This window comes from Bubalus bubalis, chromosome X (genome assembly GCF_019923935.1).
Source record: "Bubalus bubalis isolate 160015118507 breed Murrah chromosome X, NDDB_SH_1, whole genome shotgun sequence".
Lineage (NCBI taxonomy): Eukaryota > Metazoa > Chordata > Mammalia > Artiodactyla > Bovidae > Bubalus > Bubalus bubalis.
Window position 1 is genome coordinate 5,648,349 of NC_059181.1, and position 14,240 is coordinate 5,662,588.

Consider the following 14,240-nt stretch of genomic DNA (forward strand, 5'->3'; position numbering starts at 1 on the left):
ATATCCTAACGGATTAAATGTGATGACCATTAACTTGCTTCCCAGGCAAACTGTAGACGGTGGCCGTGAATGCTATCAAGTTAGGAGAAAATCAAAAACACGTATTTTAAGAACGCCACTTTCCTGCTACCATTCTGATAAAAAGTGTACGATCCTTACACTTTACCGAAGCCGTTCTGATAATGGCCCCCAGGTTGCACAGGGCTGTGTTCCCTGAGAGCTCACACACATGAGGTGACCCCAGAAATGACCGAAAGTGCACGCCTGGAGGTGGGCTCGGGTCCATAGGGCCCGGCCAGATGTTGACAGGTGCTTCTGAGGTGAGGAGAAAGAGATCAGAGTTTGAGGAGGCTGGGACTTCCCTGGTGGCGCAGTAGATAAAAATCACTGCCTGCCAATGTCGGGGACAAAGGTTCGATTCCCGGTCTGGGAAGATTCCCACATGCTGCAGAGCAACTAAGCCCAAGCACCACAACTAATTGAGCCCACACTCCAGAGCTCCTGAGCTGCAACTCTCAAGCCTGAGTGTTGCAGTTACTGAAGAAATGTGTGCTTAGCGCCCATGCTTGGCAACAAGGGAAGCCACCGCGATGAGAAACGTTGTCCACCAAAACTAGGGAGTAGCTCCTGCTGGCTGCAAGGAGAGCAGTTCAGTTCAGTTCAGTTCAGTCACTCTTTCCCAGCATCAGGGTCTTTTCAAATGAGTCAGTTCTTCACATCAGATGGCCAAAGCATTGGAGCTGAAGTTTCAGCTTCAGCGTTAGTCCTTCCAATGAACACTCAGGACTGATCTCCTTTAGGATGGACTGGTTGGTTCTCCTGGCAGTCCAAGGGACTCTCAAGTGTCTTCTCCACCATCGCAGTTCAAAAGCATCGATTCTTCAGTGCTCAGCTTTCTTTAAGAGTCCAACTCTCACATCCATACATGACCACTGGAAAAACCATAGCCTTGACTAGACGGACCTTTGTTGCAAGTAGAGCAAAGCCTGTGCAAATCAACGAAGGCTCAGCCTAGCCAAAATGAAAGTTTGAGGAGGCTGAAATGCGTAGGTCCTGTGAGCAAAAAAATCAGGAAGGATGGAACTGGACAAAGAAACCCAGAGAGGTGTGAGAGACCCCTCCCGGGGTTGGGCTGAATACGGCTTTTTGAATGTGCACGTGGTGAAAGCTCACAAGAACGGCAGAAAGCACCAGAAGAGAAAGTACCAGGGCAAAGCACGCCTGGACTTCCAAGGAGCCTAGCACCTCCCATTCCAGCCATCAGAGCACAGAGGATACAGAATACATAGGGCATTGGGCAGAGTCCTAAGAGATACTGCTCAGTGGCTTATTCATGTCTGACTCTCTGCAACCTCATGGCCTGTAGCCTGCCAGGCTCCCCTGTCCATGGGATTGTCCAGGCATGCATACTGGAGTTCAGTGCCATTTCCTTCTCTAATCACCTTAGTAACGGGGACACATGAGCCCCGGACTAAAGGCTGCTCTGACTCTGTGCTAAGAAAGTTTAAAAGCTAGTCTCTGCAGAAGAAACTGATGTCAAGTAACTATCTCCATGCCAGAAGAGTCTAATGTTTTTTACAGAAATACAGCAGAATTGAGAACACGAAAAAGTGACATCTAGTCAAAAATCAGCTGGCATGCAAAGAAGCAGGAAATTATGACATGCAACCAAAAGGGAAATAGAGAATCTAAAGGTGATGTCACTGGCAGAAAAAGACATGTGACAGGATATTATAAATATGCTCTGCATACCTTAGGAATATACAAGAAAACATGGACACAGAGAAAAGAGAAACAGAAGATGCAAGAAAAGAGAAACAGAAGATGCAAGAAAGACCTGCATGAGACTTGCAGAAGCAAAGATGAAAACACAAACAATATACCAGATAGGATTTTTAAAGTGTCAGACATTGTAGAAGAAAAGATTCCTTGATGGGAACTTGAAGTCACAACGATGAAAATTATCAAAATGAAGCAGAGAGTAGGGGTGGGTGGGGAAATGAACACCACCAACAACAAAAACAAGATCAGAGAATCTCTGATGAGAAGACCACATAAGTCTATCATATATATAATCAGGTCGCCAGAAGACAGGACATGGAGGATGTTAAAAAAAAAAAAAAAACTTGATGAAAATTATAAGCCTACAGTTAGAAGAATCTTACTCACCCCAAGCAGAAGACATATAAAGGCTACCCCATCAAGGTATACCATAACCACATTACGATCAGACACAGGAAAAAAAAAAAAAAGAACTGAAAAGCAGACAGCGAGAGGGCTTCCTTGGTCCAGTGGTTAAGAATCTGTCTTGCAATGCCAGGGACACAGGTTCGATCCCTGGTCGGGGATCTAAGATCCCACGTGCCTTGAGACAACTAAGCCTGTGTAGAGCTAGACAGGTCGCATGCCTCAACTACCTACCCAGTGCTCCAAAATGAAGACCCAGCACAGGCGAAAGAAAAAAAAAAAGAAGGAAAACTGCAAGAACAAATACATCACCTCAAGTTTAAAAAAATAAAAAAGCAGGCAGAGAAATAAAAAGATACTTTATATACAGCTTTAAAAAAAAAGCAAGTCAGAAAATTTTCAGAAAATATTCAAAACTAAAGTCAATGAAGAGCTATTTTTAAATCACTAAATTAAAAAAAATTATTACTATTTCACTGGAATTCTATACCCCATTCAAATACCTTTCATTTGGGGGCAGAAATAAGACAACAATTTTAACTCTGCATTTTAAATGATGCAAAGAGTGAGTGTTCCCCCTGCCACCTTAAAACACCTTTATGAGTCATTGCATACTTTCTTTCTAAGGAACAACAGAGAGGATGAAAAGACTTCATCGAGTCGGCAGGCAACACAAACTGAGCGCTTGCACGGAACCCCAGGATATGGGAGCAGCATCCACATGCACACTTGCTAGTCCTTGACCAGCATCACTGAGGCACACGGCCCCTGATGCCCACGGCCCACACCTGCTGGGTCAGAATCTGCACTTTAGCAAAAAAAAAAAAAAACTCCAGGTGACGTGTGTGCAGCAGGACCAAGTCTGGTCCCTGGAAGCTGTATGGAGAAGCCGTCTCTCTCCCATCTCTGCAACTGAAACGTGATTCAAAAACTTCACCTCTGACTCCGGAAATCTGGGCTTTTCCCCAGCACATCTCCCACTGCACACTCCTGTTCATCTCCCCTTGCGTGTATTCAAGCCTTTCCAAGGTTAGAACACACAAGAATCGCTTCCCCAGAATGAAAGCCCCTGACCACGGCCCCTTGTTTCTCGTCTTTCCCACCCAGACAGTCTTAGGAAGGAAGTTAAAACTTAGGAACAGACTTGTGTGCGTTTGCTCTGCATTTCCTCCTGTGTGTTTGCATACTGATGACTGAGCTTTGCTGGGGGTTCAGATGGTAAAGAATCTGTTTGCAATCTGGAAGACAGGGGGTTCATTTCCTGGGTTGGGACGATTCCCTGGAGAAGGGCATGGCAACCCACTCCAGTGTTCTTGCCTGGAGAATCCCATGGGCAAAGGAGCCTGGCGGGCTACAGTCCATGGGGTCGCAAAAGAGTCGGATGCGACTGAACAGTGGACACTTTACCTTTTCTACTGTTGAGTGGGACTTTATCATTGAATCTTCAAAGCAATGACCTTGTACTTGGCCTTCATCATAAAAACACCTACTATTTACCCCATCTCTGTTATGTTCTGTCACTGTTTAAATGCTTTAATGTATGTTTTATCATTTACTTAAATTAGCTTTAGCAATTTCCAAGACATTCCACTCCTTGTGTGGCTACCTGCCTAGTCCCTCTTCCCAGACAGGATAAGTCTTTAAATCATTCCAAATAGCCTCCAGTCTCAGTCTGTAACAAATTTTCAAACCTCATCAGTTCTCCTAGAGTCTCGTATAATTCTATACTCCCCAGCGCCACATAAAAATTCACTGAAAATTGAGCCTCACTCCTCGGGGAAAAAGAAAGGCTACATTTCATGGAGAACGTGTTCCACCCAGAGACTAATTCACCCAATGACAACAAAACATCATTCCATATTCTTGATATCCTCATTTTCCAGGATCATGAAACTGGTTCTAACGAGGACAGCTTCTTTTATAAAACGATAGTAAAGGAAATCTCATAGCAATTATAAAATTCTTCACCATTTCGCGAACCGTTTCAGTTCCATGACTTCCTCCCCAAATTGAAAACTTGGACCAAATCTGTACCTTACCCAAAGATCACAACCCAGAATCTATCGCCAACACGTTTCTTTACTATAAAAATATAAAAGCTAAACGTCCAGCATTTGTAAAAATAAAACCTTATTCGTTGTAGTAATAGGAGCTAACACTTTCAGAAAATGTGCAGGTCCTCCTAGCCACCACTGCTCTCTGCAAACCACTCCCTTACACCAACAGAAGAACACTTCCACACGTCCCCCTTCACACACGCCCATGCCCGGAAGCTGGGCCCACGTGCCTTCAGTTGCTCGGTCGTGTCCGACTCTCTGCGACCCCACGGACTGCAGCATGCCAGGCCTCCCTGTCCATCACCAACTCCCAGAGTTTACTCAAACTCACGTCCATCGAGTCAGTGATGCCACCCAACCATCTCATCCTCTGTCGTCCCCTTCTCCTCCCACCTTCAGTCTTTCCCAGCATCATGGTCTTTTCAAATGAATCAGCTCTTTGCATCAGGTGGCCAAAGGATTGGAGTTTCAGCTTCAACATCAGTCCTTCCAATGAACATTCAGGACTGACTCTCTTTAGAATGGACTGGTTGGATCTCCCTGCTGTCCAAGGGACTCTCGAGAGTCTTCTCCAACACCACAGTTCAAAAGCATCAGCACCAAAGTCCATCTGCACATTTCCCTTCATAGGGATGTTCTAATCAGGTCAGCCACTGTTCTGATACACTGAAGCCAAAGACTGCGAACGTGTAGCAAATTCTATGGGCTGATCTGCTGTCTCATGCACACACCTGGGCCAGATTATATAATTTTATCTGTTTAGCTCTCATCTGTTTCTAGTACCTTTAACTCTTACAGAAACACATCCAGACACATGAGGGCTCTGCCTGAATTCCTCAAGTGATGCATTTACTTAACACCCCAGATCGGAAGACAACGAAACTGGACTGTGGAGGAGCAGAAAGAAGACAAGGTTTGATGGCAAGAAGTGGGGTGTGATGAACACCACAGTTTTGGAGTGTGATGAACACACCACACTTTTGGGGGGTCTCTTTTCAGTCATGCTGGAATATCCCAAGGCCAAGGAGACCCTGAAGTTAGTGAGGAACCTTGCTCTTCCTTTAATTCCTTGAAGGACCTTGAATGAAGTCTGATTTTGCACAATCAAAGCTTCCTTCTCATTTGAGAGCAAGTCTCTGAACACACGAATGGTTGGGACAACGACTTTACCTAACAGACAGGCTCATTCTGTACTTTCTGCTGAGGGATGTAAAACTCTTGTCTTCCACTCTGGGCGTTGTGACATGGAGCAGGTTCGACAGAGGTGCCTGGGGACAGAGGGCGGTGGGAAAGAAACATAACTAGAAGCCACACGCCCTCGATTTTATGTCTCATTTCTCTGCCTCTCAACAATGTCATCTCATTTTCTCCTTGCGTGTCAGCTTTATTGTCCACAAAGTTCACCTAGCAAAATTCAGACCTAACTTCTCCCAAGAACTGCCATGAAAATCAAATGGAGTAAGATGGAAAAAAATATTTGGTAGCACAAAGAAATAAATCAATGTTGCTGTCTGTGGCCGAGTGCCAGCCTCCTTTATGTTCTTATTTTTACCCTGACAAGGACCAGATCACCAGGCATACCGAATGTCAAGTTCAATACCAACCAAAGATGCTTCCCTCACTGACTCACACCTGATGTAGGTGAGCGCTCAGCTTTCCAATACCCCTAGTGCACAGTTCAGATGGCCAGTGTTGACTGCCAGCTGACATCCTGCTAGAGTGGGCATGTTAGGAAGTCAAAAACATCACAGATGAAGGTGGGAGGTGTATCGTCACCAAGAAGGCCCTGTGTAAACTACAATGTATCCTGAGCCATCAAAAGTAAGTCAACAACAGCTGTAACACAGATGATTATCTTACATGCTGCTGGCAAGGAAAAAAGATGCTTTCTCTTACAATGTCAGATTCCATCAATTGTAAGAAAGAACATTTAAACATAGGAAGACATGCGTTTTATGATCAGTAAGACAAACTTTCATAGTTTATCATGGTTCTTAGGATTTTATAAAAGTAAGAGGAAGGGAATAATAGCTAATAAACTAAAGCAACAAAGCACAATCTATCCATGTACCTATTGTGGAAAAAAAAAAAAACACATTTTATAACACATGAGAAATCATCTGTTATGACCCACAGAAAGAGTCCTGAAAGATTCCTGCCCTAATACATTTAACTTTTTTTTTTGTTTTAAAAAATAAGATTGTTAGCTTTGCCTATAGCCTCAAACGGTAGCGAAAGCAGAACGGTATCCATATCAAATGAGAAGTTGAAAGGGTCAGTACATGAGAAGGTGATGAATCGGTTCCAGGTATGTTATTTTATATATATATGCCCCTGGGGGCTTCCCTGGTGGTCCAGCGGTTAACAGTTCACCTGCCAATGCAGGGGACGTGGGTTCCATTCCCTGGGCTGGGAAGATCCCACATACCACAGCAACTCAGCTCGTGCACCACGGCTACTGAGCCTGTGCTCCGGGGCTGCAAGCTGCAACTACTGAAGCCCACACGTCTAGAGCCCGTGCTCTGCAACGAGAGAAGCCACCGCCGTGAGCCTACGCCACATCGCAACAACCAGAACTTTCTTCTCGCTGCCGCTAGTGAAACCCTGTGCCCAGCAATGAAGACCTAGCACAGCCAAAAATCAAACAAACAAGATGCCCCTGAAAATCCTTTCCATGCAGGATAATTCTAAGACCAAACTTACCAAGAACAATGGTTTATGTTTAGACATGGGTGCTGGTGATACAGATGAAGACAGGATGGCAGTCTGACTGGGCAGGGGGTTATGTGGGTATCATGATGCCTTGTGGTTCGTCTTCCCTGCTGGCTCAGAAGACGGTAAAAGCGTCTGCCTACAATGCAGGAGACCCAGGTTTGATCCCTGAGTCGGGAAGATCCCCTAGAGAAGTGAATGGCAACCCCACTCCAGTACTCTTGCCTGGAACATCCCACGGATGGAGGAGCCTGGCGGGCTACAGTCCATGGGGTTGCAAAGAGTCAGACACGACTGAGTGACTTCACTCAGCAAGTGGGACATACTTTCTGGGAATGGCCAGATTTTCGCCAAAGTTCCAGCTTTATGGACCACACGACATATCACAACGACCCGACTCTGCTCTTGTAACACAACAGCAGTTGTGTACATTAAAAAAAAAACCAAAACTGTTCTGACTACGTTCCAATAAAACCTGAATTACAAAAGCAAGGGACAGACTGGGTTTTGCTCTTCAGGGTGTGGTTTGCAAGCTCACACCTTTGAAGATAAAGCTTGGACCATTTTACAAGTGGATACACTGGACCAAATCTCTAATTGTCTAGTTGTTTCTGCCATAGAAGACTAAAATCTGGAGTCATCCTGGGTTCGGACTCTTAGAAAGGGAAAGCTTAGGTTCTTGACGATATGGAACCTGGATACCTTCTTAACACAAAATGTAGTAACCAGGAGGATGGACAGGTCTTCTCAATGAATGTCTAGCCTTGAAAACACTGAAACAGGAATGAGTCCTTCCAAGATTCAGTCTCTTTAAGCAAAAGTCAGACATTTATTAGCACAATAAAACAGGAGCAAAAAAAAAAACAAAAAAAAAAACACAGGAATAAGAACAATCAGAGCAACTAAAGTTGAATATTAAGGCTTCAGCTTTTGGACCATTGGGCTGGGAGCTCTCTACAAAGTTCCTCATGTTAAGTAGCCCTCTTTTCCCCACCTTTCAAGTTTCAACAAAGCTTTCTGCCACTGCATATCACAATTTGGACACACATCCCATTTTTTTAAAAAATATTTTTGGCTGTGCTGGGTCTTTGCCGCCTCACGGGCTTGCTTAGTTGTGCCTAGAGGGGCCCAACATTAGTTGTAATGGGCAGGCTTCCAGTCTCATTTAAATAAACCAGACGTGGTTCAGAAGCCCCCACGGTTATTTCAGACAGAACGAGATTCGTAGAAGCCCACTATCACGTCTGAAATTGCACGGAGAAAGGTTTCAAATGACCTTCAGTTGTATTTCCCGTTTCAGGGATCTGACATAAACCCACTAACCCAGACTCAGGGATGTTAATGGATAATGCGTTTCTCAAGTGAATAGCACATCCTGTTCCTCTAGACTTGACAGCAGCACATTTTCATTCCTAGAGATGTGTGGTCTGTGTGCAGAATAGAATACAAAATAAAACAGAATGTAGGGCAGGCAGAGGTGGTCTCATGCCCCTGGTCTTTGCATGCATGAATTGGTTTGCTTTACGTTCCACTTCTGATCAGGGTGCTCTGTTCTGCGTCTCAAGAGACCTGAATCCCCTCTTTTTACCTGCTTCTGTATTAGACACGAGCTTCCCTGGGTCGGGAAGATCCCCTGGAGAAGGACCTGGCAACCCACTCAGGTATTCATGGACTGTAGCCCACCACGCTCCTCTGCCCATGGAATCACAAGAGTTTGACTTGACTTAGTGACCAAACCGCCAACTCTCAATTAGACAGGGTGCAGAGTGAGCCTCACTGAGTCACAACCTGTCTGATGTCATCACCTCCCGTGTGTGTGTGTCTGTGTGTGTGTGTGTCTGTGTGTGTGTGTGTGTATACTTCTAATCAACACAACATGGCTGAGGCTAAGCACTTCACTGCTGAGATTATGTTGTGTTACATAAAATTCTGTCTCAGCAGGCTGGAGATCAGGATGCTACTGCCAGTCTTAAGAAAAAAGCTATTTTGTGATCTGCCGCTGAAGGGGGCCACACAGGGAGGGGCCACAAGCACCTCCCAGGAGCTCAGAGTGGACCCCAGCCACACGTCATCAATGCGGCAGGCCCACAGTCTCACCACTGCAAGGAAACGGATGCTGCCAACGACTGCGATGAGTTGACAGCAGACTTCTCCCACAGTCGAGCCCCCAGATGAGAAGGGACCCCAGCCAATACCTTGACTTCAACCACGACAGATGCTGGGCAGACAGTGCAGTTAAGCTCTACCCAAGCTCCTGACCCAAAGCAATGGTGGGATGAGATACCAGTGCCCATAAACAGAACGTTAGAGTTCTAATTTAAAAAAAAAGTACGCAACAGGCAACAAAAAGTTTATAGCACAGAGAACCGTAGTCAGTATCTTGTAATAACCTATGATGGAAAATAATATGAAAAATAATGGATGTGTTTAAGTATAACTGAATCATTTGGGAACCTGAAACACTGTAACTCAAGTATACGTCAATAAAATATATATATTAAAGAAAAAAAAACAGCAAGTGAACAAAACAAGATTTGGGTATGGATTCAGCCACTTAAGTTTGAGGGTGATCTGTTATGAGACAAGGGGCATGTAATATAAACATATATTATACCGAGGCCTTCTCAGGTGGTAAAGAATCCACCTGCCAATGCAGGAGACCTGGGTTCGATCCCTGGGTTGGGAAGATCCCCTGGAGGAGGGAAAGGCTACCCACTCCAGTCTTCTGGCCTGGAGAATCCCATGGACTGTATAGTCCATGAGGTCACAAAGAGTCGGACACGACTGAGCGACTTTCACTTTCACTTTCTGGGCATCTGCAGTGGGTGAGCCCAAGGGCTTGAAAATTTCCAGCTTCCACTCCTGCACGCTTCATGCACAACTCCGATGACCTTCATGTCGATCAGAAGGTCAGATGGTATTGGGAACGTGGATGTATCTCATGGACCCTAAAACTATAGGGGCTGTTACGATGCCAGGTCCACAGGCATGTCTTCAGGACAGAGTCTGTGTGCCCTCTGAGGTGAAACTCAGGCAACAGGACCACACTCACATGGTCGGGGGAGGGCTTGGGGGGAGGACCAGACCCACCCCTGTGATCATCCGGAACAGTTCGGAAGTTCTGATGGGCCCCGGTTCCATCTGGAGCAGACCTGCAGCAGGGTCTCCCACTGACACCACTCAGGCATGTCTCTGCTTCCCTCACCACCACTCCACGGTGGTGCTCTGGTTCCCATGTGGACCCAAGTCACGTCCTCGAGGCCCCTGTGGACTTTCTGATCCTCCTTACACTGAGTGGCCACTGTGTGGTCAGCCTGTCTGCTTCACAGCAGGGCCCCTGGTCTGCCCTGGAGAATTGCTCTTGTTCAGTTGCTAAGTCATGTCTGACTCTTTGGAACCCCACGGACTGCAGCACGCCAGCCTTCCCTGTCCTTCACCATCTCCTGGAGTTTACTCAAACTCATGTCCATTGAGTCGGTGATGCCATCCAGCCATCTGTCGTCCCCTTCTCCTCCCGCTTTCAATCTTCCCCAGCATCTGGGTCTTTTCAAATGAGTCAGCTCTTTGCATCAGGTGGCCAAAGTACTGGAGCTTCAGCAGCACTCCTTCCAGTGAATCTTCAGGGCTGATTTCCTTTGGGATGGACTGGTTGGCTCTCCTTGCAGTCCAAGGCACTCTTAAGTCTTCTCCCTGCTCTGGAGGATGCAGTGCTGCAAAGCAGCACCCTCTTTCTTTGGCACAAGTAGTGACTTTAGACAGCAACTGCCCAGGACAGGAGTGCACTGTTATCTAACTGAGAGCATGGGGAAAGGAAGGTGCCTTCTGCACAGGAAAATGTGGGCCAGTCTCAGCCCAGGGGTGTGGCCGGCCCAGAGGAAGATCAAATGGTCTGAGAACCCCGCCACTCATAAAACACGAGTGAAGTGAAGTGAAAGTCGCTCAGTTGTGTCCAACTCTTTGCAACCCCACGGACTGTCTGTGGAATTCTCTAGGCCAGAACACCGGAGAGGGTAGCCTTTCCCTTCTCCAGGGGATCTTGCCCACCCAGGGATTGAACCCAGGTCTCCTGCATTGCAGGAAGATTCTTTACCAGCTGAGCCACCAGGGAAGCCCATAAAACGCGAGGCTCCTTCCAAAAGGCACGAGCATTTCAACCTCATGCCAAGAGCCACCCAGAGAAGAGTTATCCTGTGAGGTGGAGAGGCTGCCAGAGGCTTGTCATTTTTTTTAATGTATAGTAAAAAACAAAAATAATTTCCCTGCTTAATTAATAATGGAAGTAGTGAGTGGTGAGGCTTTAAGTGCACAAAAAGTCACTTCAGTCGTGTCCAATGCTCTGTGACCCCATGGACTGTAGCCCGCCAGGCTCCTGTGTCCATGGGATTCTCCAGCTTAAGCATACTGGAGTGGGTTGCCATGCCCTTCTCCAGGGGATCTTCCGACCCAGGGATGGAACCCGAGTCTCTTAAGTCTCTTGCGTTGGCAGGCGAGGTTCTTGACCAGTAGTACCACCTGGGTTTTTAGAGGTCTCAACAATTTTGTTGACTGTGAATGTACACACACACACACACACACCCCCCGCAGAAGTAAACTGAGCCTCCCAGCCCCAGAAGGACACGATGCCCTCCCCGAATGCCCAGGGCTCCTTGGTGCACGGCTTGGCCTGTGGCCGCACGCACACCCCTTACCTCGCAGAAGCTCTGGCACTGCTGATTTCGCAGGTCCCAGGACACCTTGCAGGGCTCCAGGCACTGGGAGAGAGAATGGTGAAGACCCATCAGTGGACACAGGTGACAAACAGGGCCCCAGAGGAAAGGTCCCCACTGTGCACGCCCCAGCGTTTCCGAGTGACTCTGGGAGATCCAGCTAAACCTCCCCCCATCTCAAATGTGCATCCTGGGAAGCTGATGGGATTCCTTGGAAAAGACCCTGATGCTGGGAAAGATTGAAGGCAGGAGGAGAAGGGGATGACAGAGGATGGGGTGGTTGGATGGCATCAATGGACATAAGTTTGGGTAAACTCCAGGAGTTGGTGATGGGCACGGAGGCCCGGCGTGCTGCAGTCCATGGGGTCGCAAAGAGTCAGACACGACTGAGCGACTGAACTGAACTGAACTCTTAAATATGATTTATACACATGATTTAATAAATCAAAGATAATAGCCAGGATCCGTTGTTCAGCAACAATTTTAATAAAAAATAATAATATTATGGAATAAACAACGTATATATACACATAAATGCACTTTGTTATATATATGTAGTACTACTTATATAACTCATAAAATATACATTATCTATATATCAAAATGAAGAAGAGATAACAGGCTTCATGATTGAAATCAAAATGATACTTTCACATGAATGGATATATGATTCTCAAAATATATTTTAAGACAACAGTTAATTAATTAACTTATCCATTATTAAATATTCATTATGTCCGGTTAAGCGCCAGTTATCTAAATGTTGGTATGCTCATGGCTCCCATAAGCTCATGATTATTCCAGAGCTTTCATATATTCAAAGCTGCATACAGGAAAGCAAACCACTGACCGTATCAACTGTCAGTCCGTCATAGGACTGCTCTCAACGTGTGATCAGTAACCAGCAACAGGAGCCTCACCTTGCAGGGTGTCAGAAATGCAAGCCCACGACCGGCCCCTACACCAACAGAGTCAGATCTCTGGGATCAAAACCCAAGATCCTCTTTTAGCAATTTCATCTGGAAATCTCGGTGCTGACACTGATCTTTAAAAAGAGCTACGCTAGTGTGGTAAACATTTTCCCATACACACGTGTATCCAATCTCACAGGGTATACCCTAAACTTACACAATGTTATATATGTTCATTGTATCTCAATAAAGTTGGGGGGAAAAAAAACTGCTACAGGATTTCATGACAACAGTCTTTTTCTTGTTCCATGTAGACTTCAAGGGGCAAGCTATCTCTTCTGAGAATATTCTAGATTTTATTTTCTTTAATACTGAATATAAAAGATTCATTCTTGGTTACTTAATGACAAAAATGTTAAGCTCATCCATGCTTTTCCAAGACCTGTACAAGCTTGTCCCAAGTAAATTAGTGTTCACCTCTCCCAAGTATGTTCTAAAACAAATATATAGATTTTCGTCAATATAGCAATTCTAAAAGAATACCATTTTCTAACACTAATGAAATAATTTAAAAACTTAAATGAAACAGTGTAAACACTTGTCCACCTTACATATTTTATAAACTCCCTAAAGAGTTAATTTGTTTGCTAAACCTAAGTCCAATGCCTTACCTCTAAGCTGTCTTCCTTCTTTTCAGAACTGTGGCTCCTAGCCAAAAAAGTTGGTGCTTAGCCATTTAATAAATATGTTTAGCCCAACTCCTTCTCAAGACTACTCAAAATGAATTGATGGCACTCTTTAAAAATAACCTGCAATTTTTTTTTTTTATCTGAAAAAGTGTCGTATGACTGAGAAGGACCACTCCACAAGACCTGGGGATTTCTCCCAGACAGAGGCTGAGCTTCTGACAAGTTAAGTCTCCATCATTTCATTCAGGAAACATCCAACAAGCATTCATTCCATATAAAAACTGTTCAATGCAATGTGGCTAAAAAATATATCACAAAATAATTGTGTGAATCTGTCATTGCTGAACGTGTAAATTAGGAAAACAAGGTATTATATGTACACACTTGCATTTTGACAACTATAGACACCAGTGTATTAAAAAGTCAGTCCTCTGTGATGTCCATATTACCAAATAACCATAATCCTGACAACTTGTGGAAAAAATACCTTATAGAACACAAACGTCATTAACAAAAAGGCATATGTCTGAAACACTAATGGCAGAGATACACGTGTGTTATGGGTTAGTCACTCAGTCGTGTCCGACTCTTTGCGACCCCATGGACTGTAGCCCACCAGGCTCCTTTGTCCGTGGGATTCTCCAGGCAAGAATACTGGAGTGGGTTGCCATTTTCTTCTCCAAAAAGGCTGATGAAAGTCCGTAAAATCAAGAAACTATATTTATCTTCTTGTTAATCCACAAACTCTATCTTGTCAAATCTAGCATCAGTGTATGCAATTTAAAGTTCTATTTTAATTGCATGCTTGCTTCTTTTCCAATCATCACTAATCAGAAGCATTTAAATAAACACATCAACATATTATTAATGACAGGCAACATTGTCTTTTAGTAATCTTCCCTGTAGATGGTAAACAATCTGCCTGCCATGCAGGAGACCAGATTCAATCCCTGGGTCAGGAAGATCCCCTGGAGAAGG

General features: G+C 45.0%; 1 protein-coding gene across 1 annotated transcript in view; it reads right to left on the reverse strand.

Annotated features, from left to right (window-relative positions):
• Positions 1-14,240, reverse strand: part of ANOS1 (anosmin 1) — a 202,194-nt gene that overhangs the window by 74,323 nt on the left and 113,631 nt on the right. Inside the window, exon 3 of the mRNA XM_025277307.3 lies at positions 11,645-11,707. Coding sequence (XP_025133092.3) covers positions 11,645-11,707 — 63 coding nt within the window. The remainder of the gene's footprint in view (positions 1-11,644; positions 11,708-14,240) is intronic.